Source organism: Ailuropoda melanoleuca, chromosome 12, assembly GCF_002007445.2.
Source record: "Ailuropoda melanoleuca isolate Jingjing chromosome 12, ASM200744v2, whole genome shotgun sequence".
In the NCBI taxonomy this organism is placed as follows: domain Eukaryota; kingdom Metazoa; phylum Chordata; class Mammalia; order Carnivora; family Ursidae; genus Ailuropoda; species Ailuropoda melanoleuca.
The window spans coordinates 26,349,093-26,373,531 of record NC_048229.1 but is presented as its reverse complement, the minus strand read 5'-3'; the positions used below and the strand labels follow the sequence as shown (position 1 = coordinate 26,373,531).

General features: G+C 55.5%; 4 protein-coding genes across 4 annotated transcripts in view; 3 read left to right on the top strand and 1 right to left on the bottom strand.

Annotated features, from left to right (window-relative positions):
- The window catches only part of ZNF865 (zinc finger protein 865), an 8,909-nt gene extending 6,501 nt beyond the window's left edge, over positions 1-2,408 (top strand). Inside the window, 2 exon segments of the mRNA XM_034638084.1 lie at positions 3-171; positions 173-2,408. Coding sequence (XP_034493975.1) covers positions 3-171; positions 173-1,922 — 1,919 coding nt within the window. The 3' untranslated portion in view covers positions 1,923-2,408.
- A 2,098-nt stretch (positions 2,409-4,506) lies between these two features.
- Positions 4,507-7,728, bottom strand: ZNF784 (zinc finger protein 784). The gene is made up of 2 exons (XM_034639538.1): positions 7,627-7,728; positions 4,507-6,428 (listed from the first exon to the last, which is right to left on the bottom strand). The coding sequence occupies exons 1-2, from the start codon at positions 7,702-7,704 to the stop codon at positions 5,538-5,540; spliced, it is 969 nt and encodes a 322-aa protein (XP_034495429.1). The 5' UTR covers positions 7,705-7,728; the 3' UTR covers positions 4,507-5,537.
- A 5,403-nt stretch (positions 7,729-13,131) lies between these two features.
- The window catches only part of ZNF580 (zinc finger protein 580), a 13,390-nt gene continuing 2,082 nt past the window's right edge, over positions 13,132-24,439 (top strand). Inside the window, exons 1-2 of the mRNA XM_011233804.2 lie at positions 13,132-13,165; positions 14,653-14,757. Of these exons, the coding sequence (XP_011232106.1) occupies positions 14,689-14,757 (69 nt within the window). The 5' untranslated portion in view covers positions 13,132-13,165; positions 14,653-14,688. The remainder of the gene's footprint in view (positions 13,166-14,652; positions 14,758-24,439) is intronic.
- ZNF581 (zinc finger protein 581) overlaps positions 13,134-24,439 on the top strand; it is a 16,252-nt gene continuing 4,946 nt past the window's right edge. The window contains exons 1-2 of the mRNA XM_019807135.2: positions 13,134-13,165; positions 14,653-14,757. The gene's annotated coding sequence lies outside the window, so the exon portion shown is untranslated. The remainder of the gene's footprint in view (positions 13,166-14,652; positions 14,758-24,439) is intronic.

Sequence of the window (24,439 nt, the reverse complement as noted above, 5' to 3'; positions counted from 1 at the left end):
CGCCGCCTACCTGCTCAAGCACCAGGCGGCGCACGCGGGTGCGGGCGCAGCGGGGCCTCGGCCTGTGTACCCGTGCGACCTGTGCGGCAAGTCCTACTCTGCGCCCCAGAGCCTGCTCCGGCACAAGGCCGCGCACGCCCCGCCCGCCGCACCTGATGCGCCCAAGGACGCCGGCCTCGGTTCCGCAGCCCCCGCCCGCCTTCCCTGCGGGCCCCTACCTCCTGCCCCCCGACCCTCCGGCCACAGACAGCGAGAAGGCCGCGGCGGCTGCTGCGGCGGTGGTCTACGGCGCCGTGCCCGTCCCGCTGCTGGGGGCCCACCCGCTACTGCTCGGCGGGGCCGGGACCAGCGGGGCCGGGGGCTCCAGCGCCAGCGTCCCTGGAAAGACGTTCTGCTGCGGCATCTGCGGACGGGGCTTCGGGCGACGCGAGACTCTGAAGCGCCATGAGCGCATCCACACGGGCGAGAAGCCCCACCAGTGTCCCGTGTGCGGGAAGCGCTTCCGCGAGTCCTTCCACCTGAGCAAGCACCACGTGGTGCACACCCGCGAGCGGCCCTACAAGTGCGAGCTCTGCGGCAAAGTCTTTGGCTACCCTCAGAGCCTCACCCGCCACCGCCAGGTGCACCGGCTCCAGCTGCCCTGTGCCCTGGCTGGGGCTGCTGGCCTCCCGGCCACCCAGGGCGCGCCAGGCGCCTGTGGGCCAGGCGCCTCGGCCACCTCTGCGGGGGCCGCCGATGCACTGAGCTACGCTTGCTCGGACTGCGGCGAGCACTTCCCCGATCTCTTCCACGTGATGAGCCACAAGGAGGCTCACATGGCAGAGAAGCCCTACGGTTGTGATGCGTGCGGCAAGACCTTCGGCTTCATCGAGAATCTCATGTGGCACAAGCTGGTCCACCAGGCGGCCCCTGAGCGCCTGCTCCCGCCCACACCCGGCGGCCCCCAGCCCCAGGATGGCTCTGGCAGTGCCGACGCGGCCAGTGTGCTGGACAACGGGCTGGCGGGAGAGGTGGGGGCGGCCGTGGCAGCCCTGGCAGGGGTGTCCGGGGGTGACGACTCCAGCGGGACGGCGGTGGCTGGGGGCGGTGGGGGTGCCAGTTCAGGCCCTGAGCGCTTCAGCTGCGCCACCTGTGGCCAGAGCTTCAAGCATTTCCTGGGCCTGGTGACTCACAAGTATGTACACCTGGTGCGGCGGACCCTAGGCTGTGGCCTCTGTGGCCAGAGCTTCGCCGGCGCCTACGACCTGCTCCTGCACCGCCGCAGCCACCGGCAGAAACGGGGCTTCCGCTGCCCGGTGTGCGGCAAGCGCTTCTGGGAGGCAGCCCTGCTGATGCGCCACCAGCGCTGCCACACGGAGCAGCGGCCCTACCGGTGCGGCGTGTGTGGCCGAGGCTTCCTGCGCTCCTGGTACCTGCGGCAGCATCGCGTGGTGCACACGGGCGAGCGCGCCTTCAAGTGTGGCGTGTGCGCCAAGCGCTTCGCGCAGTCGTCCAGCCTGGCGGAGCACCGGCGGCTGCACGCTGTGGCCCGGCCCCAGCGCTGCGGCGCCTGCGGCAAGACCTTCCGCTACCGCTCCAACCTGCTGGAGCACCAGCGGCTGCACCTGGGGGAGCGCGCCTACCGCTGCGAGCACTGCGGGAAGGGCTTCTTCTACCTGAGCTCCGTGCTGCGCCACCAGCGCGCCCACGAGCCGCCGCGGCCCGAGCTCCGCTGCCCGGCCTGCCTCAAGGCCTTCAAGGACCCCGGCTACTTCCGTAAGCACCTGGCGGCCCACCAGGGCGGCCGGCCCTTCCGCTGTTCCTCCTGCGGCGAGGGCTTCGCCAACACCTATGGCCTCAAGAAACACCGCCTGGCCCACAAAGCCGAGGGCCTCGGGGGTCCTGGGGCAGGGGCCGGCACCTTGGCGGGAAAGGATGCCTGACCGGGAGGGGGTTCCCGTTCGTCACTCCAATCAGATGTTCTCTTGCACACTCACCCCTCCCCGGTTGCTGATCAGACTCTTACCCCTCCTTGCTGTTGCCCCAGCCATCCTTCGGGACTTCAGACAGACTAGCCTCCTTAAGGCCCATGCCCTACAAACTCAAGACTGGATCACTCCCATCCCTGGACCTCTCTGGCCCTCCTCTCATCCTGCCAGCCACTGAACTTGATCCTCCGTCCAACCCCGTTTTGTAACCTTCATCAGCGCCCCCCATCCCACAGCATTCTGTCCCCCAATAAGCTTTGGTGGAGAATGTGGGTCTGAACTGCTGCTCCCCATTCCTTTGGGATCTGGCTGGAAAGTGGAGTATGAGTGGATTTGGGAGGGCACAAGGGGACTTGGGTGCTCCTTTGGATTGTGGGGGTGGGGGCGGGGTGGCAGACGCGGCTTGTACAGAGCGGAGAATAATAAATCTTACCAACAGGGCCGCTGGAGTCCTTTCTTGCATCCCAGGGAGGGGGGATTAAGCGCTGACAAAGTTGAGAACTTTTGTTTCCCAGGGATTTCGATTCCCCACCACCCTCTGCCTCATGCTCATGCTTTCTGCTTTGCCTCATTCAACTGGTAATCACTGAGGATTTACCATATCCAAACTGTAGTCTGCACCTGGAGCAAAGGGAGATGAACAAGACAGGTAAGTTTCTGTTCTCGGAAACTGACAGTATACCTGGACTTCTTCCCCTTCAAAATGTTTTCAGCATTTGTTTGCTTGGCCAGCGTTTCCTGAAGCCCCCTGTCTGCTGGGTCCTTCACTGGACACTGGGGAAAGACGAATTGGACATGCAACTTGCCCTTGAGCACGGTGGAAGAGATCCAGGTAAGCCATTGCTTGTTCCAGCATTGTACGGACTCACGTTTCTTACAACCACCTCCATCGTGCCCGTCCCTCCAGGATAATTTGGAGGAGCTTCAAAAGCCCTTCCACAGACCTCATTTGCATCGGTGCAACAGCGAGCCACATGCCCTTCAACGTGTGTTTAGTTTTCCCATCTGTCTGAAGAGGAGGGCTGAGGTCCTGGGCGAAGAAAGCCTCTAAGGACACCTAGCAAATCCATGGTAGAACTGGGACTGCAGGTCCAGGCTGCCTCAATACTGAAACTTGAAGACAAAGCTGGTTCAGGGGCACTGCCTGGGCAGGTCCAGTTTGACCCACATAAGGACAGCAACCTAGTGTGGCCCACGTGTGCTAGTGCTGAAGACGCAGTGTGAGACACACCTGGTGCCAGTGCCCCAGGGGCACCACCATAAGAAGCACGTGGAATGATCACTGGGGGCAGAGAGCATGGAGGAGTCCGCTTACCAGGCCGGGGGGGGGGGGGGTTAGCCAAGCTTCCTGGAGGAGAAGTGATGCCGGAACAGTAAAAGCCACAGAAACCTGCCAGGTAACGTGGGCAAAGAATTATAGGTGGAGGGTGTAGTGTGTCTAACTAAACCCAGCTGTTCCAGAGAATCTCAAAGATGAGTATGACTAGAGAGGTTGGGATAGGGGACGCGGGATCCTGAAGGGCTTTGGATTCCAAATAGTGAAGCTTGGATGATGTTGTAGGCCAGAAGCTGGAAGCTGGCAGCTGCTGGACACAGGCCACGGACACCCTTTGTTTAGCCCATGCATTAAAAATATGTATATAATAAAGTTTACTTAGTTGCCAACATTTGAAAATCAAAAGATTTTGCATAATGAACTAATGCAACTTCTGAAAAATTTGCAAGATCTAGCAACCCAGCCTGCAGCCTCCCAGAGCTGGGTAACCATTGTCCTCTTCAGACAGAGCACACACTCTCCAGGCTGCCACCTTGAAGCTTAGCACTAGCCAAGTGTCAACTGTCATGTATCACCTCACCGGCACTAGTGCTTTCCCCCTGCATCCAGCCACCTCCCTCGTTTATTTACACAGCCACCCCACTCCTATAGGCATTTCTGCTTGTGATCCTTTCTCAAAGCCACAAGGAGCAATGGGTCCATGAGATTGTAGTATGGAGACTGGAGACGGTGCTGCTGGGTAGTTATCTGAATGTGGGGCCACCATTGGCTTGCCCTACAATAGTGATGATGAAAAGCGTTCAGATTCCAAAGATACTTAACTGGCTCGACAGCAGGAAAGGGATGAGGATAGGGATTAGATGAGTGCACGAGGGATGAAGGCTTCAGGAACCCACCCAGGTCTCTAGCTTGGGGGGGTGATGCCAATGATAAGAAACACAGACATTTCTTTGGAGGAAACAGAATGAGTTCTGTTGGTGTTCTGACCCGTCTAAGGGATATCTCGTGGGAGATGTTGGGTGAACAGGAAGGTGTGCAAGTCTGGGGCTCTCCCTCCTGGATAGGCATACTGCCCACAGGAGTCCCTTCATTTTGCCAAACTTCCCTCAAACGTCACTGCCACAGCTGAAACACATGACATGTCTGAATAGAGGTCTAAAGATGAAACAGTTTTGGAGAGATATGCTGCAATTCACTGATGGTGGCAGGACCACAGTGTGGACCCTCTCCCCCCACCCCCCAAACACAAGACTGACATAGAGAGACCCTTCAGGAAGTCCTTTAATAGGAGTAGAACTGGAGGCTCCCCACCTCCAGCTCCCAGGTCCTGCTCTCGCCCCCACCACAGTGACTCAGTTCATCCCACACCCACTGTACACAGGCCAGCCCACCATGCTGCCATCTCCCAACCCTTCCTTGGGGTAGCCTTGGGTCAGGCGTTGAGCTGTTTGCTTCAAACTGGGAGTGGAGGAAATGAGAGAAACCTGAGGCTACTTTGTAGCCCTGGGGGCCATGGGCTCGGAACCTAAAGCCTTAAGAGGGGCATATTAGGTCGCTGTTTGCTGTCCGGAATTTTTTTTTGTTGTTGCTTCAGAGTCAGTGGGTTAAGGAGGGACCACGATGGGAGCAGGGAGCAGCTCTTGGAGTCAAGATCTTTATGGTCAGGCTTACATCCTTGAGGCTTGAGTGCTCTTGGCTAGGACTTGGGGACCCTCTGGCTTCGAGGTGATGGGATCCCAGAGTATCTTTATGGAGGACCTGGTGGGCGTCTTCTGCCTGAGGGTGGGTAGGCATCCCAGGTTCAGTGCAATCCAGTGAGGTAGGCAAAAGATTCCATCCTGGCCCACCCTAGGCCCCAAGATAGTCCAGGGTTCTGTAGATGAAGGGCTAGCCCAGAGACACCAGGGCAGACCCTGGTTCTGGCCCTTCATTCAACCCTGGCTCCCCTTCTGTAGTGCCCAGGCTCTGTTGGGACAAGCTGTGTCTTGCACGAGGACAACCTAATGAGCAGGCGGATTGGGCAGTGAAATTCAGCCCATGTTCCTGACATTTAGCTGGGCATCCACAGGGTGGTGTCTGTGCCTTTCTGAGTCTCATGGAGGTGCTACATGGGTTTGTGGGTGGCCCAAAACTGGTTCTGTGTCCTCATGCACTAGCTGCTCATGGCCTTCTCCGTTAGCTCATCACCTCTCCCCCAGTCTCCCTTCTCCTGCCTCCTTTTCCCACCCACCCCCTCCCCTGTGATCTGCCTCCTACTTCCCGTGTTAATGCCCCCACGGCCCTGTTCTCCCAGCCTATTGGTCGACCTCCACCTTCACCTTCGCCACCTCCCCTTGCCCTTCTTCCAGACTGTTTCCTGGTGCACAGCCGCTCCCTGGCCCCTCGGCCCCTGAGGCCAGCTGGCTGCCAGAGTCTCCCGCCCCCGGCCCTGGCCCGTGGAAGTGGGTGCGCTGGTGCTTGCGGAAGTTAGAGGAGTTGTTGAAAGTGCGATCGCACAGGGCGCAGCGGAAGGGGCGCTCCCCGGTGTGGATGCGCGCGTGGCCACTCAGCACCGAGGACTGCGTGAAGCCCTTGCCGCAGATACCGCAGTGGTAGGGCCGCTCGCCCGTGTGCACCCGCTCGTGGTCGCGCATGTCTGAGGAGCGGCGGAACGGCTTGGCGCAGAACCTGCAGGCGAAAGGCTTCCCCACCGCCGCGCCCGCCGCCGCCGCCGCCATCACCACCTCCGACCTCTCCTGGGGCACCCCGGGCCTCTGTTCTCGAGCCGCTGCCGCCTCCAGAGGCCTCTGAGAGGTCCCTGGCTCTACCCCGTGTCGATGCTGGTGCCGCAGCAGAGGCGCCAGGGCCTTGAAGGCCCGGGGACAGAGGGGGCAGCGGTAGGGCCGCTCCCCCGTGTGCAGGCTGTAGTGGGCGCGGAGGCTGGCAGGGCCCGGACAGCTGTGGCCACACACATGACAGCGGCTGGGGTCCCCACCCTGCCCGCCGCCCTCCGCCCCCGCCAGATGGCCATGTTCGTGGAACAGCAGCTCAGAGACCAGCCGGAAGGCAGCTGGGCACAAGGCACAGTGGAGGGAACCTGGCTCTGGGGGTTCTGGCACCAGCGTGGTGTCTGTCACCTTCACCACCTGGATCTCGATGAGGTCACTCGGGGGTGTGGCGGGGCGGCCATCATCTGGCACCAGGACCTGGGGGGTGGGGAGAAAAAACCAGGAGCCTGTGGACCTTTCCTCAGGGCCTGCCCAACACGCCCCCACTTAGTAAAACATCTGTCTCCTTAGTAGCCTACTGGGCCCTTCAATTTCCAGATCCTGCTCTCCATCCTCCAGGATTCTGCAGGATCCCTATCAAGACTTCCACTCCTGCCCCAAACACATCACAGATCCAGCCATTTCTCTCCTCTACCCCAGTTAAAAGCCAATTATTTCTTGGCTTGACAACTGAAAAAGCCTCCTGAGCAGAACCCCTGTTTCTACGTCTGCTACCTCCCCAAAGCAGCCTGAATGACCTTTTGAAAATGGAAATTGGATCGTCATTTTCCCACTCAAAACCCTCCCATGGCTTCAACTGCACTTAAAATCCAAAACTGTCATCCTCATATCTATCACGATCTGGCTCCTGCTTGTCTCTGACCCCATTGTAAATATAAGCCGGCACACAGCTGACTTCTCATCTAAATTTAGCTCCCTTACCCCCCACTCTATCAGCTCACTCTTTATTTCCTTTATAGCGTGTAACACAATAAATATCCTTTATTGTCTCTCTCCTCTAGACTGTGAGCTCCAAGAGAATACAGCCCTTATCTGTTTTGTTCCCCTCTCTGTCTGCTGAGCCTCAGTCAGAGCTCAGGAAATGTGTGTTGTTACTCTCCAGACCTGAGTGGGGAAAGTTCCAAAGTCACCTGGAGCAGTCATTCCTGCCCCCAAAATCCTCCCTTAGGCATTTGAGACACGTCACTCAGAACCTTGCAGAATCATTACCCCACTCCAACGTGAGTGCCCCTACCATAACTACCCACCCTTGTCTTTCAGGGTCACCTTCCCAACCTTCCACCCAAGTCCACTAGCCCCAGAATTTCTGAGGCCCCGCCCCTCGGAAGGTCCCGCCCCCTAATTACACAAACTCAATCTCTGAGACCTCTCCCAGGACTCATCTCCGCCCAGATGTTCCACCCAACCCCCTCCTCAGGCCCGGCCCCGCCCTCTATTCTCATAGGCTCCTCCTCGGGCCACGCCCCTCGCCCACCCCGAGAAGCACCGCCCCCAGACCCGGAGCCCTAAATACCTCCCCCGCCCAGCCCTCATAGGCCCCGCCCCGGCCCCGCCCCCTGTCCTGAGACCTCCTCCCGCCTCGAGTCCCCGGCCGAGGCCCCTTCCCCGCCCGCACCAGGTCCGGCGTCTCCGGGGATCGCGGCTCCGGGGCCGCTGAGCTCGGACTCGGGGGCTCCGGGCGCGCGGCGGCCATCTTGTGCCTAGGCCCCGCCCCCCGGCCCGTGGTCGCTGCGGGAGGGGGCGGGGTTCGGGCCGGCGTCAGAGGCGCTGCGCAGGCGCACACTGGCGGGCAGGGGGCGTAGCTCTGAGGCCGAGCCCCGCCCCCCCGGGGGTGTGCCGCGTCCCTTCTAATCAATCACCTGTCAGCCCCCGAGGACCGAGCCGGTGTCGGTCGCCGGGGCGGCTGCCCGCCGAGCCGAATTCCGCTTCCTCACAGACAGTAGCAGGCTCTGGCAGCCAGCCGGCTCTCGCCAGGGCTTCACCCGTGTTACCTTTGTTCTGTGTTTTGTTGTCTTCCCGCCACGTTTTCGTCGGTGCAAAGTTTACAAACGTGAGGATTTTTACCGAAGGAACTTGGCAAAGGGCGACACCGCGGCACCGGGAGTTTGCAAACATCACAGGTCGGTGCGACGTCTGCAAACGCACATCTGGAGCACAGAGCGCACAGACGGTGGTGTTTGGCGGTGCCGAGGACGGGGCTGGGGTCTGGATTCAGGCGGTGGCCTGGCTGTGCGACCGTGGAGAGGTGACCACACCGCTCTGGGCCGCGTACACCTAGTCTCCTGTGTAAAAACTGGAGAGGTGTTCTGAAAACCCGATGAGAAAAGAGCTTTGGGACACCTTGGAGCACCCTTAGGTTGTGTTCTTGGGACGGCGGGGTAGGTGATGCTTAAACATCACCGTCGTTCCTAAATGTGCTGTTTCTCCTCCTTCGGGGACGTGATAACCTTGCACTTTCCTCTGAAGTTAGATGTGGCCCGGCGGTTTTCCTTGGCCCGTGGACTGTCAGGCACAGCGGTGTGCATCAGCTTCAGCTCGCGCCGAGAGCCTGTGGCCCGTCGCCAGGTTCCCCCTGCCCATCAGTGCTTGGGATCGGCTGGCTGCAATGGTTTCCATCAGCCTGAGTTCCAAAGTCCATCAGTCTACAATGAAACAGAGCTGGTGCTGGGCCTCCTTGGAGATACAGCATTTATGTAGCATAAAAAGAAGTTTTATTTTGTTAAGACACTGAGCCATCCTGGTGGTTACTACTACAGGCATAAGCTATTCTATCTTCACTGATACTCATGCGGAGTCTTTTATTTACATTTATTTTATTATAAACAATTTCTACATAAAACATACTCAGTAATATAAACAACTGCCCATACTCAGTAATAAACTTAAAATATACACCATTACAGATACAATCTAAGCTGTGTACCCCTCACCCATTCTCCCACCCTCTCCTGAGGTTAGATTTTGTGTTTACTGTTTATCATTCCTAGGTATGTCTTCCTTATCTTCCTACGTATACAAAGTATGATATTGTTCTGTGTGCTTTAATTTTTTTTTTTTTCTAATAAGGATGCCTGGGTGGCTCAGTCAGTTAAGTGTCTGCCTTTAACTCAGGTCATGATCCCAGGGTATCGGGATCAAGCCCTGCGTTGTGCTCCCCGCTCAACAGGGAGTCTGATTCTCCCTCTCCCTCTGCCCTTCCCCCCTGCTCATGCACTCTCTCTCAAGTAAATACAGAAAATATTTTCTTTCTTTTAAAGATTTTATTTATTTATTTGACAGAGATAGAGACAGCCAGCGAGAGAGGGAACACAAGCAGGGGGAGTGGGAGAGGAAGAAGCAGGCTCCCAGCTGAGAAGCCTGATGTGGGGCTCGATCCCAGGACCCTGGGATCATGCCCTGAGCCGAAGGCAGACGCTTAATGACACCCAGGCGCCCCACAAAATCTTTTAAAAAATAATTTTTTCTAATAAATTTGGAGTGCCTGGTTGGCTCAGTCAGAAGAGCATGTAACATCTGATCTCAGGCTTGTGAGTTCAAGTCCCACATTGGGTGTAGAGATTACTAAAAATTTACTTTAAAATTTTTCTAATAAATGATAAAATTTCAGTTCTACATTCTCTAACTTTTTGCTCCTCCCCTTTTCATATTTGTATATATCAATGCATGTAGTCTAGTTACTGCTGATGTCAATGCTGGTGTGATATCCCACTGATAATAATGTCACATTACATGTTTTCATTCTCTTATTGGTGGACATTGGGTTCGTTCCAAATTTTTATTATTAGAAACAATGTTGGGGCGCCTGGGTGGCACAGCGGTTAAGCGTCTGCCTTCGGCTCAGGGCGTGATCCCGGCGTTATGGGATCGAGCCCCCACATCAGGCTCCTCTGCTATGAGCCTGCTTCTTCCTCTCCCACTCCCCCTGCTTGTGTTCCCTCTCTCACTGGGTCTCTATCTCTGTCAAATAAATAAATAAAATCTTTAAAAAAAAAAAAAAAAGAAACAATGCTGCCATGAGTGTTCTTGCTCATGTCTCCTTGAACCCCAAAGAGAGCTTTCTCTATATTATGTCACTGGAAGTTGAATCACTGGATCAAAGACAATTAACATCTTCAACTCCCATTTATATCATTCAGTTGCTTTTCTAATAACTCCACCACTTACTACCTGGGGGCTCTTGGGTAAATTATTTTTTTAAAGATTTGTTTATTTATTTTATTTATTTTTTTAAAAGATTTTTTATTTATTCATTTGACAGAGATAGAGACAGCCAGCGAGAGAGGGAACATAGCAGGGGGAGTGGGAGAAGCAGGCTTCCACCGGAGGAGCCTGATGTGGGGCTCGATCCCAGAACGCTGGGATCACACCCTGAGTGGAAGGCAGACGCTTAATGACTGAGACACCCAGGCGCCCCTGTTTATTTATTTTAGAGAGTAGGGGGAGGAGCAGAGGGAGAGAGAGAAACTTTAGCAGATTCCACTCTCAGCACAGAGTCCGATGCAGGGCTCGATGTCATGACCCTGAGATCATGACCTGAGCCGAAATTCAGAGTTGGATGCTTAACTGACTGAGCCACCCACACGCCTCTCTTGAGTAAATTATTTAACCACTCTGCGTCTCCAGTGCTTTTGTGGGCCCTGCATTTCCGCCTTCCTGGGCCCCTTCATTTCAAAAAATATATTTAAAATCATATTTTACGACTGTGTCGGTATAAAGATGAGCCTAAGCTAGGCTGGATTACATTCTTTTTTCTTCTGATTTCAAAATTAATATATTTTTCATGGGCCCCTAAGAATGTCACGAGCCCTAAACACACACACTATATGTCCTGCTGTGTCTAATGAGAAAGGCAGCCCTCTCTGTGTTCGCATTTGTAAAGCAAAAATAATAGCACTTACTTAACATGGTCGAGTGTTAGGTGCTGTGATGATTAAATGAGACATTATTTGAAAAGTGTAGTGTAGGCAGTATGTATCAGCTATAATTACTACTGACTTAAATTCCACCAGCGATGGATGGGAGCTCCTGTTCCTTGAAATATTTCTTAATATTTGATAGTCAAACTTAAATTTTTGCCAGTCAGTTGGGTGTGACGTGGTTTTTCATTGAGATTCCTTCTATTAAACGAGATAATTCATGATATTGCATCTAACACAGAGCTCATCCTCTGTCCTCCTTTCTCATGGGCTGGGTCCATTTCAGAGAGGAGGCCTCAGTGAGTGTGTGGTGAGTGAATGAACAAATGAATGAATGATCGAGTAGCTAAATTAATGGAGATAGGAGAATTTGGATATCAGAGCTAGAGACAACTATTTGTGGAGGACAACATAGTTCAGTGTAGTGATCATAAACTTTCAGGTCAGACAAAACTGGGTTCAGAGCCACCCATCCACTTGCTCTGCAACTTTGGGCAAGATGTGCCTTCTCAGTATCCAGTTGTCACCTACAACTGTCACCTACAACTGGCAGCACAATGCTACTTGCTGGGATTGTATTGAGAACACCACAGATGGAGAATGCTATGGGTCTAGCGTAGTTCCTGGAACCAAGTGGTGCTCAACAGATGTGGGCTCCCTGCCTTTTTCTCTGTTTGCCCGAGTGCCTCATGGCCCGGCACTACATTAATAGTCTGCTGCATGATCTGAAGCTAGAAGTCTGGCCACGTGGAACCACTATAAAATGGCAGAAAGAGGGGCGCCTGGGTGGCACAGCGGTTAAGCGTCTGCCTTCGGCTCAGGGCGTGATCCCGGCGTTATGGGATCGAGCCCCACGTCAGGCTCCTCTGCTATGAGCCTGCTTCTTCCTCTCCCACTCCCCCTGCTTGTGTTCCCTCTCTCACTGGCTGTCTCTATCTCTGTCAAATAAATAAATAAATAAAATCTTTAAAAAAAAATGGCAGAAAGAGTCCTGAATTTGAAATCAGAAGATGTGGGGTCTAGTCTTGTTTCTTTCTGTCCCTACTGTGAGCACATCACTTCTTCTTGCTGGGCTGGATCTTCTGCTTTTTAAATGAATTGGCTGTTAGGGTTACCCTATGACCCAGCAATTCCACTCCTAAGGATGTACCCAAGAGAAATCAAGATATTTGTCCACACGAAAATTTGTGAAGAAATGCTTATAGCACCATTATTCATAATAGCCAAAGGTAGAAAGAGCCTCTAGATAATATTTATATTTTATTTATTTATCTATCTATCTATCTATCTATCTATCTATCTATCTATCTATCTATCTATCTATCTAAGTAATCTCTACGCCCCATGCGGGGCTTGAACTCATGATCCCGAGATCAAGCGTCGCATGCTCTTCCCACTGAGTCAGGCAGGTGGCCATTTGAGCCTGTGGATGATTTTTACAATCTGATTTTTAAAAACCTCACATCCATTCCATGGAAAATTCTCATCAGATTGCAAGCTTTCTAAGGTGGAGACCATGGGGCTCCTGGGTGGCTCAGTGGGTTAAGCGTCTACCTTCGGCTCAGGTCATGATCCCAGGGTCCTGGGATCGAGTCCTGTGTTGGGCTCCCTGCTCAGCCAAAAGCCTGCTTCTCCCTCTCCCTCTGCCTTGCTTGTGCTCTCTCTGTCTCTCTCTCTGCCCTGCTTGTGCTTTCTCTCTCTCTCTAATTAATAAATAAAATCCTTAGAATAGAAGTAAAGACCATTGGTATATCATTTCCTGCTGCATCTCCAGCGCCCGCACCAGTGTCTGGGGTGTGACAGGTATTCAATAAACATTTATTAAACTGATGAGATAATACACAAGTATGTGAATGAATAAATAGCTGGTAATTATGGTTGTCTGCAGTCCTAAACCACTAGAAATCCTTAAAGAATAGCTCATCCTCACACGTTNGGAGGGGGGAGGGGGAGGGAGGAGGGGGAGGGAGGAGGCCTAGCGGAAAGCGGATCCTTCCTCTCTGGGCCTTGTGTTTCCGTCCGGAGCATTTTCCAGGAGGGCCTGGACGGCGCACCTTCTTCCCAGGGTCTGTCCCTGGAAGTCACGGTCCCTCCTTGCCCGGGCCTTGCTTACAGTCGCTGTCCCCGTGGCCGCCACTTCCGCCCGGCCGGACCAGAGAGGCCGCCCCAGCTCGGCTCGGACCGGCGCGACAGGCTGACGGCCGGGACTGAATTACTTGGAGAAACAGCGGACACCATGTGAGCGGCGGAGAGGGGAACCATAGAGAGGGTGGCGGCGGAGAGCGCAGCCAGGGTGGGAGGAAACAGGAGGAAGTGTGTGTAGAAGGGCGGGAGGGAAAACCATAGAGAGGCCGGAGGAGGCGGGAAGGGCCGTGGTGGTCGGGGCGGAAGAAAGGGGGTGTGGGCAAGGGGCTTGGCCTCCGAAGGCGGGAACTGAAGCTGCGACGGGACAGACTCTTGGCTGCAGCGATGGCGGTGTTTTTCGGTCTGGGTCGCAGCCGGTACCCGTTTGCCCTTACGCAGTGAACTCTCTCGCTGAGCCTCAGTTTTCCTTCCTGCAAAACGGGCGTGGTTATGTGTTACCTCGCAGGGTGATTCAATGAAAGCAGGTATGCAGGCGCCGAGCGTAGTGACGCCTTTGCACGGACCCCGGACCGCGCGCGACCTAGTGCTGTTGGTATTCCCGGGGGCGAATCCCTCTCTGCAGTTCTGAGACTCTCCAAGGCATTGCAGTCAGCCAGCCGAGCGCGAACAGCGGGAATTTAGGGGTCCCTGTGCAGTCGCTCTTGACATCTCCACGCCCACCATCCCTTCCCTAGCTCGGGCTTCATTCTTTCAGTCCCCTCCCTCGTCCCTCAGCTTCCACTAGCCCGCCAACACGGGCCGACGGATCTTTCTGAAACGCAGGTCCGACCTTGTCGTTCCGTGGCTCCCTCTTGTCCCAGGACAAAAACCCTTCATGAAGTGCCCACCAAGCCCTCCAGCCCCGTCTCTCACTGCTTTGTGCCCTGGCCAAGCACAGCACTTCATACCTCCAGCTGCTAGGTCGTGGGCTATTACCGCAGCTTCGAGTAAGCTTTCGGAAGGAATGTGGCTGGTTTTACACGGCTTAATTCCTCCAGAAGGCGTCCTTTGACTCCTGCCTGCCTCCAGCTCCCCTTCCCCCCAAGCTTCTCTCTTGCTGACCTCAGGCCACTAGTTTCGGAGGAATCCCAAAGCCCTCACACGGTAGTGTCCCTGCCTAGCTCAAAACCCTCCCATAGAGGTGCAGCATATAGTCCAGGTTCCTCGGGCTAGGACCTGTGGATGTCTCCAGCCAGCATTGTCCCTGGCTGTGGGCATTATGCTTAGTTACTCTGAAGAACAAGTAGTTCTCTAGGCCTCCTGGTCCCGGCTGAGTAATATTCCACGGAATGGATACACCGCATGATGTATCCACTTCTCAGACACTGGTGGACATTTGGTTTCTTTCCACGTTTTTGCCCTTATGAGTAACACTGCTCTGAACATTCATGCTTAAGGTTTTGTATGAACATATATTTTCAGTTTTGTTTAGTGTCTGTCTGCAAATGGAATTGCTGGGTCACATGGTAATTTTCATCTTTAACTTTCTGAGGAAACGTACCATTTTGTATTCCCACCAGCAACATCTGAAGGTTCCAGTTTCCCTACATCCTTGTCAAGTGCTAGTGTCTTTGGGTTCACCCAACGGCCTTTTCCTCCAGGTCCCGCAGCACCTCCCACTTGGACTTGAACTACTCATGGCCGCTGGAAGCACCCACCAGCTTCTTTTTCTTGCCCTTTGTACCACAGCTGCTGCCAGATTCGTGGTAAGTACGTTAAGTTGGGGGCTGGAGGCAGGGCAGTGTCTGACCATATTCACTCTCAGAGACTCAGGTGCTAAGCTGAAGACTGTGTGTATGTGTCTGCATGGCTGCTTCCACAGACTGAATGTGTCTCCACCCTCCCCTCTGTGGAAACCTCATCCCCAATGTGATGGTATTAGGAGATGGGGCTTTTGGCAATTCATTAGGTCATGAGGGTGGAGGCTTCGTGAATGGGTTTAATGCTGTTACAAAAGAGACCCCAGAGAGCTCCCTCGCCCCGTCCATGCGAGGAAAGAAGGTGCTGTGAGTTTGGACACTGAATCTGCTGGCATTTTGACCATAGCCTTCCCAGCCTCCGGAACTGTGAGAAGTACATTTCTGCCATCCCAGATCAGTGTTCTCTGATGGCAGCCCAATGGACTGGAAATGTTGTGTAACGTGAGCACATTGTTCAGCTTTTCCAGACCTTGGTTTCTTCAGCCTGTCAGGCCTCCTCCCTGGCCATCGAGAGAGATCTCTCCACTTAAAAATGGGCCAGATGTTTCAAAACAGAAGCTATTAAAGTGGCCGGTGAACACAAGCAGATGTGCTCGGCATCATTGGGCATCAGGAAGGTATGAAATGAGAATCATTTCCCACCCACTAGGCTGAAAGTTAAGACTTTCAGGATCAAGTGTTGGGGAGGCTGTGAAGCAGCTGGAACCTACATACGCTCCTGACAGGTATGCAAATTGCTGCAGCGACTTCGAAGACCATTAATGCACACTAAGGCTAAGCGGGCATATACTCCAGGTCGCAGCACCTCCATTCCCAGATACACACCCATAAGAAGTGCATCCTTACATCCACCAAAAGACATGTACAAGAACATTCCCAGTAGCCTTGTTCATTGTAGACCAAAGCTCAATACGAATGGCCATCACCAGTTAAACAGAAGAAAGAAGGAAATTGTGGGATAGCCATACAACAGAACCTACACAGCAATGGGAAAACAAAAACAAACGAACTGTTGGAAACAACAGCATGGCTGACGTGTTGAGTGAAAGAAGTCAGACATGAAAAAGTACAATATAATTATATTTATATGAGGTTTAAAAACAAGTCAAAGTAGCCTTTGGGAGTTGAAATCAGAAGAAGTGGTTAGTTACCCTTGCTGGGGGTTAATGACTGACAGGAAGCATTCGGGGGAGCTCTCTGGGGTGCTGGGTATATTGCTGTGTATATATGTAAAAATTCACTGATCTCTTACTTTGTGTAATTTACATCTTATATATTAAAAAAAAAAAGAATGGTGGCCTCTATATGACAGGTGGGGAAACTGAGTCACACAACACTTCTCAGATTCACCTGGAGAGATTTGGGGTCTGATTGGAGACTGTACTGGGATCCTGTCCTTTCTAAGCTGCTTCGTTAAAATCCAAAGTTTGCCACAAAATCTGACGGAATGCTTCATCCTTCCAGACAGTTAGCATGGAGTCTGGGTTCCGCCCGCACGCTCAGCCAGCATGTAGTTGGCCAGCCCCAGACCGACCACTCCACGCTGGACGATCCCCCCGTCTGCGTCGGCGAGTCTTTCCCCGAGGAAGTGCTCTCATTTTCAGCCTTAGCTTTCTGGTTTCATCCCTTGTAACTCTCAGGGGCCACAGAACGGTTTCCCTAAAATGAACATAATGGGATGAGAAATTGTCGAGTCCCAGCTCTGAGTTGCCATCCTGGCTCTGGTGACCACCTGCTGCGTGACCAACAGTTTACTTAACCTCTCTGGGCTTCACTTTTCTCAGAAAAACGGTAGGGCTGAGTTTGAGACACTAAAGGACCTTCTCCTTTGAAATTCCTGTCTCCCGAATGTAAGATTCTTCAGTGATGTATTCGGTCAACTGATTGTCATCCTTCCCTGCCTCCCCCAGGTGCTTAGGTGGGGTGACAGTGCAATAATTTGGTCTTTGTCGCCCCCATGAGGCCCAGGAGCGCTTCTTGCTGCTGCAGGTGTCCCCTCCAGAGGGAAGGAAGGCATTGACTACCTCGGTCTGGTTTGCTCACTCGTTTATCCCCGGAAGATGCCACGAAGGAGACACTTAACAAGTATTTGTTGAAGGACTGAAGGAATGAGAGTCCCCTCAGTGGAACAAAAGGTTCTTGGAACCTTTCTTGTGGTGGCGTGTGTTTCTGTCTGGAAGGCTTTCACGTGAACACTCCCCATCAATGGTCCCTTTAGGGCTTTCAGAAGACCGAGTCCCGCCCCTGCTGAGAGTCTGGGGCCAACCTCCCTGGGTGCCCACTGGTCAGCCCGCACGGACAGAAAGGGCCGAGCCCGGAGTAGGGGTCCGGAAGCTTAAGGACCTCGTGCTGAGAGGCAGGGCTCTGCCCAGTCTGGGGCGAGGCTCCGGTGGGCATCCAGGGGGGGTGGGAAGGAGAGGAGCTGAGCTGCCAGGGACAGGGCAAGGGTCGGATGACCCTTGGGGGGGCAAGGAAGGGGCCGACACCGGCGAGGCCATGGGGAGGGACAGAGGAAGGGGTGGAATGCCGGCCGTCAGAGGGGAGACCCCTCGGGGGGGATGCAGACGCTTGGCGTTGCAAGACAAGCTTGCAAGGACAGGATCTCGAGGCTGGCAGCGTGGGGGTCCTAGGAGGAAGGAGGGAGCTGCGTCCTCCCCGCTGGGCGTTTGGAAGACCCGACGGAGAGCAGCATCATAAGGGAAAGCACAGGGGTCGTGCGGATTCTGGGGGAGGGTGAGAGGGTCTCAGTGCACACCAGGAGGGAGTGGTTGATGGATGCTAGAGGCCTGTGTGAATCCTGGGAGCGGGAAGAAGCGGTCAAGTCAGCAAGTCAAGCGTGTGGCACATAGAGGGCCATGGAAGACCCCCGGCCCCTTGTTGGTTGAAGGAGTAGAGGGCGGAGGATGACGTGGGTACGTCAAGACTGGGGGATGCAGGGAGGTCCTTTGTCACCACAGCCCTTAGCTTGACTGTCCCTGCCTTCACTTAATGCAGGTTTCCCTCCTTTAGCTGCTTGTCTGGACTTAAGGGTGCATGGCTTTGTTTTCAGCAACGGAAGCTTCTCCTATCCTCTGCTAATACCCTTCCCCTGAGTTTGCCCCTCTTCCTTTCTTTGGGCTTTCGGGCTCATTTCCTGCCCTGGGTCAAGGCCAGTACCTGCTCAGTGCCCAGAGGGACATACCGTATACCTACAGATACATGATGGGCATGGAGGGGCCTGATGACAGCCTGCAAGATGAGGGAGCTGCCTCCCTCCTGGTTGACAGCAATCCTAAGTGCCTCAGGTCTTCAAGAATGCTGTCTGTCTCAAGGCTCATGGCCTGTCCCACTTGGATGTCCGGTCTGGTGTCTGTGAGGCTTGTGGCAAGGCCTTCAAGCAATCTAGCCGTCTGGCCAGCACCAGCCAGTCCCTCTGGCTTCCTGTATGTGTTCTCAGCATACCGTGGTGCATTAAGGCAAGCTGAGTCTACTACTGATATGGTCACAAAGCTATGCGTTTAGTGAACGGTGTGCGGGGAATGCTTCCCCAGCTCTCCAACGTGGAGCTTGAGAGATGTGGGTTGCAGAGCATGGCTCTGGCATGTGGACCGGCAGCCCCTGGGCTGTTGTATCCCAGACTGAATGATCTCCAACATCGAGCTGCCCTGCAGGCCTAAGGGTGACAGGGAAAGCAGGAGAAAGTAATGAAAAAGATGCCCTCACTCCTAAGGGAGTTAATGATCTTTTCCCCTTGAGCCTCCCCCAAGAGGCAGGGACTCTGGGTTTTAACTGCATCGGGTGGGATTTATGACTGGGGAGTTCACTCTCTGGCTTCAGTCCTCCCTCTGTAAGCTGGGAACGAATTCTCTCCTCGCTATTGGCACCCGATGGCAATGATTTGCCAAACCTGCTAAGACATCTAGTTTCTTGCCTTGTTCTTGTTTCTTCCTCCCCGTTTTAAAGCTGGGAAAGTCGTGGGACACATCCCCAACCAGGTCGTGTCGGTCACCTGTTCTGTCCTCACTTGGGCCCCGGTGCTCCAGCGGTCACTTCTCTATTGGCCCTGCTCTGCTTATGTCCTACTGGGGCTGTAGGAAGCCACGCGCGATGATGCATTGGGAGATGGGTGACTGCCACCGGGCTTGTGCATGCTGTAGGAGCGCGCCCTACCTCAGCCTGCACGGGTCTCATACTGGGGATTCTGGCCCGAGTGTGCGGCCCCTGCGGAAAGACCTTCGCGCTCCAGCCGCCTCTGCCAGCGCTGCTCCGCCCCCCCCCCCCATCTCTCCGGGACTTGTCCCATCAGATCCCGCTGGATTCCTCGGGGAGGGCCTTCCTGGCCGGCTGCGGAGATGGAGGCCAAGGGTTCAGCTGTGTTCTGGATCTGGGGTCATTTCCGTCCACGACTCCAGCCCCACGGAGGGACTGGCGTCACGGTCACTGGCGTCACGGGCCCTGGGCCACTGACCGCCTGTCTCTGGCCTCGGTTTCCCCACAGGCACTCTGCCTTCTTGCCGTGTGACGTATTAAGTGTCGAGGCCGGGGTTTCCTCCGCTGTCGCAGGGCGAGCATCCTTCCGGCCCTCTGTCTTTGCTGTGTGGCCACAGAGAAACGGACAGCCCCTTCTAATTTTGGTTGTCGTCGGTCCCCCTGCGACGCCGGAACCGTCGTTTGTGGGTGTTCGTTTCCCGCCAGGGCGGATTTCCGGGGCGGCGTCTGGCCATAGAGGCGGCGGGGTCGGGCGCGGGGCCGCCCCTGGAGCTGACCGCACAGCGCTGGGCGCCCAGCGGCGCCCCGAGGTAGGCCTGCCCGGGTCCCTCCTTCCCGCCCGCGTCCCCGCCCCTCAGCGGATCCGCCTCCCCCTGCGCCCCCCGGAGGCCGCAGACCCTTCCAGTTGGTCGGGGTGCGCATGCGCAGGGAGGAGGCCCGCGGGCCTGGCCCAGCCCACCCCCCCTCCCCGCTTGGCTTCACCGGCCCCCAGTGATCCGGGCCCGCGGGCCGGAGCCCAGCGCCCTCCACCCCACCCCGAGGCTTCACCGGCCCCCAGTGATCGGGGTCCGCAAGAGCTGCGCGCACCGGGGAACCACAGCGTCGCCCGCTCGGAGCTCTGGCGCGTGGTCCGAGCCTGCAAGGGCTGCAGCGAAGCCTCGCTTCATTAGCGCACCGGCCCGGCTGGGTGGCCCCCGCGCCTGCGCCGACCGGCTCTGTCCTGGAGTCCGAAGGATGCTTGGCGCCTGGCCCAGCACGTGCAGGCTGGAAGGAACTTGCTAGACGGCGGAGAGGCCACGGAAACTCCATAGAATATCTTGTTTTTGGTACAGATGGCAGAGGCTCTGATCTTACTTGCTGTGTGACCCGAACCTCCATTTCCTCGGTTCTGGAAGAGGGAATGGCTTGTGGTTCCCCAGCCAACTCTAGTCAGGGGTGAGAGGCGGGAGCCTCCTGTGGGATCCCTGACTCTGCCAGAGCCCCTATTTATAGCCCAGGATGGACCACTGTCCCATTCTGTAACCCAGTTTCCCATCTGTAAGTGGGCTGGAATGAGATGTCAGTATCGTAGGTGAGTTACAAGTGTGCAATTCTGTCCAAAGGCAGTAAGTACTGCTCCCTTATTTTTCCCAACTCATGGGACCTGCTGAGTTTTGATTCTTCTTAAGTTTTTGGGATGGAGCCTAAACCCAAATTATGTGGGAACTTTTCCTTTGTGGGTGTGAGTTATTGTGCCAGAGAACTTTCTTAGGCACACCTCCCTCTACTTGGGAGGTTGGAGCCTTCCTGGAACTCATCGATGCTTCCACTTACTGAAAAGTCAACTGCACCAGGGTAGGATGGCTGAGCCAAGGCTTGGAGGAGTGAGTGGGAGCTGAAGGTGTGGCATTGTTAGGATCCTGCCCAATGGAGCAGTGAGGGCTCGGGGTATAGGACCGAGTGGCCCCAAGGGCAGGGGGGCTTGGAGACTGAAAACCCCTGCCAGTGAGGGTCAGGGAGACATGGGATGGGGTGCAGAGAGGAGGGCAGGAAGCCTGGTGAGTGGATTACTAAGACCCAGATTGACCCAGAGGCAAAGGCCTAGCAATCGTTCATTCCTTAAAGAGGAGAAGGGCTCGTTGCCCAGGAATGCAAGGTCGTGTGGCGTGAACGGTGGGTGTTGAGAGGAGAGTGGTCCAGGAACAGTTCCTGATGGGGGCAGGGCTCAGGGGGCAGGGCTCAGGGTGCAGGCTGTGGAGGGAAGTGATGATGCTGGAGCGGGGCACCCCAGGCTTGATACTGTCCCTGCCCCTTGGGTTGGGGAGCAGATGCAAGCCTCGTGCCCCTCCTGAGGCTCAGTGGAGGACCTGCCTCACTAGATCACTGAGAGGCAATGTGAACTGCTGAATGCTGGGGACATGAATAACTGGTCACAGATGAAGCTGGAGAGATTGCTGAGGGCCACAGTGTTTGACAGGAGAGGGGCCAGGGTGGGACTGCCAGACAGCCAGCGCGAGCAGAGGCACAGTGTTCCAAAATCTCAAGTGTGGCTGAGCAGTCAGGGTGGCTGGGGCAGATGGAGAGAGCCCTGGAGTGCCAGGCCGGGCTGGGGGAGGGTCCTTCTGGAGCTGGTGAGCCGGGCATACAGGAGACGCCTAGCCAGTCTGGGAGGCCAGGACACAGGATTCCGGAAGACTGAGGAGGAGGCTTCCAGCAGAGGCAAGGGGAAGAGTTGCAGGCCGAGGGAAACACAGCAGCCTTTGCACCTAGAGCCGTGTAAGTTCAAGGTGCGGTTGGGGGCTGCGAGGTGCTGTGTGTGGTTGGAGCTCAGGAGTGTGAGGCGAGGGATGCTGTCTGGCTCTGGGGAGCTGAGGAAGGCGGGGTGGGGGAGAATGAGGACATCCAAGGTTCTGGACTCAAGTGAATGTGGGGCTTCACCATGATCATGTCCCAGGAGAGAAGCAAGGTTTTTTTTTTGGGGGGGGTAGAGAATGCTTCACTTTTGGATGGGGTGATTGGAATCATTCATTCATTCAGCCAAAATTGAATTGAGTCCCTACCCTCTCCCAAGACCTTTGCCAGGTTCTGAGGCTACAATGTCAACCAAGACAGAACTCTCTGCCTTTGTGGAGTGGGAAAGGCAGACAGGAGAAGAGTAAATCGATAAATAAGCCAGACCATCACGGAGAGCCCCTATGGGATGTTGAAAGAGAAAAAAGAGAATGAGGAGGCAGAGCGAGTGGCACTTGCTTGACCTCAGACACAGTCAGCAAAGCTTCACTAATGAGATACTGTCTGAGTGGAGACCTGAGTGGTCAGAAAGGCTCTGTCCTGGTGAGGCGCTAAAGGCAATGCTCCAGAGACAGGTAACAGCAAACAGAGGCCCTGGAGGAGGCAGAGCGTGGGTGGGAGGCTCTCCCTGTAAGCAGGGGGCAAAATAGCGGTGGTGGGGCAGGTGGGGGGGAAGTGTGAGGTGGCCACCAGCTCTGGCTTGGGTCAGGCAGAAGCACTTGCTGGCCTGAGGAGGTGTGACCCCAGGCCAATCACATGATCTCTCCCAGCTTCACTCATCTCCCTCATAAAACGGGTCTTCATGACGCCTACTTCGTAGGTCAGCTCCGGGGAGGCAATACACTTAATATCATAGTAAGGGCTCAGGAAATGCCGGTCACTGCTTGTCATCATTTCCAGGGATGGGTGTGCGGTGGGGTAGTGCGGCTGTCATGGATGCAGCTAGTTATCTGGTTCTGAAACTCACGAGAGGGGTCTGGGCAGGAGACGCATCGGGTAGTTGTCTGTGTAGACCAGAATCCGTGTGGCCCTGGGGGACACTTGGCATGTACGCTGTCACAAGGGGGAGGTGGGGATGAGGGAGGGTACGGGCCTCTGGATGATAACCCTCCATTGTAGAGGACAGCCCCCTACACCAAGAATAATCGACCTCCAAACACTCAGTAGTGCCAGAGCTGAGAAACCCTGGTGTAGACAGATGGTGTAGTTGCCCTCTGTTCACTAGTCCCCATTCCCCCTGCTGCTCGGGGAGGACATATCCCAGGACAGTGCCGTCCCGCAGAAACAGAATGTGAGCCACACTAAAAAAAAATGTGAAACAAAACAGGTGATGCCGATTTGAATAAGATGCCTTATTTAACCCAGTATATCAAAAGTATCATCACTTCAAAATGTGACCAATATAAAAATCATTCACGAAAGAGTCCTAACTTTTTTCTTTTCAAATGAAGTCTTCAGAATCTTCTGGGCATCTTGCATTTACAGCATATCTCAATTCACACGGGACGCATGTCAAGCATCCCAGAGCCACACATGGCTCGTTCTAGAGGATCTCTAATTTTAGCCTAATTCTACAAATGTTTGGAGGTTTCTGGAAGGTTTTCAGAAGAATGCTTTCTCAGCTCCAGCTTATTGCCACATCTAGAAATTGTTTTCCACGTGTGTCTGGAGTTTTGAATTTGTGTATTTTCTGGCTTCTTAAATATTGCCCAGTAAAACACTGAAAAATAACATAAGGTCCAAACCAAATACAAGTGCGAGTCCTTTCTGGCCTGCGGGCCTCCAGTTTGCAACTGGTTGAGGGTGGTGGGAGCTGTCCCAAAGCACAGGCAGCCACTAGCCACGTGTGGCCATTTAGATTTACCTTAAGAGAAAGAGCATTTAAAACTCAGGCCCTCGGCCACAGTAGCCACACTTGGCTAGTCCTCGCAGACAATTCTTTTTGGTAGCTCATTGGACTGCAGCTCTGACCGCCCCCCACTCCCCTAGGTCCTGGGGCTGCGCGCGACAATAACGCCCTTTTTCTCCGCTCCGCGCTCCCCGCCGCCTCTACCCCCGAGCTGCTGCCGTCCGGTCTCCGGCCGCGTCCCGTGCAGCGCGCGCCCCGCCCCGCCCTGCTCTTTGACTGTTCGGGGCGTGGCTGCGGGACAAGCAGCGGGCGCCCCAAGGGCGGCTCCCCGTGTAGCTGCCGCGCGGCGGCGAGTCGCACCTGCAGCCGGGCCTTCGAGCGCTCCAGCCACCGGCCGCGCCCTCCGCGCTTGGACCGAGGCACTGCCGTGCTTTCCCCCCGCGTACAGCGCTTTGTGCTGGAGACCACCAAGACACGGCTGCCGCGCCTTCTCGGGCCTCAACTTCCCCATCAGCCCGACGCGAAGAGCCACCCTTCCCCACCTCCACATCCCCCAGTGTCTGGCCTTTCGTGGCCTCCGCGTCTCCATCCGTCCAGTGGGGAACGCCACAGCTCCCCATCTCTGTAACGGGTGACGCCTGGCCTGCCGTGGGCCTCGGTATCCCGGTCTGCCCGACCGACAGAACCACCCCTGCTCCCGCCCTTGGCATTGCCGAGCAGGGGGAGCAGGCGGGACAGCCCAGCCGCGACTGGACAAACCTGGGTGCGCCCCTTCCTTGAGGAGCATCAGGCACACGGACCGCCTAGCCCGTTTATTAATCGATGTTGTGTCGCGGCGTCCGAACAGTTCCCGTCGGGTGCGGAGGGGAGGAGGAGCAAGGCAATCACCGTGCAGCCGGCGCCTTCCGCCCGCACCCCCGGGGTTCAGTGGAAGCTGCCCGTGGGAGCGGCCCGCTCCGGGACAGCGGAACGTTCGTTGCGGCGTGCGCGTTTCCGGACGGTGCCCTTTTCCAGCGACGCCGCCGCCCCTCGCGCCCCCGCGCCCGCGCCCCCCGCGCCCGCGTCTCCGGCGCCGCCGGCCCGGAGCTCCCGGAAGTCTCG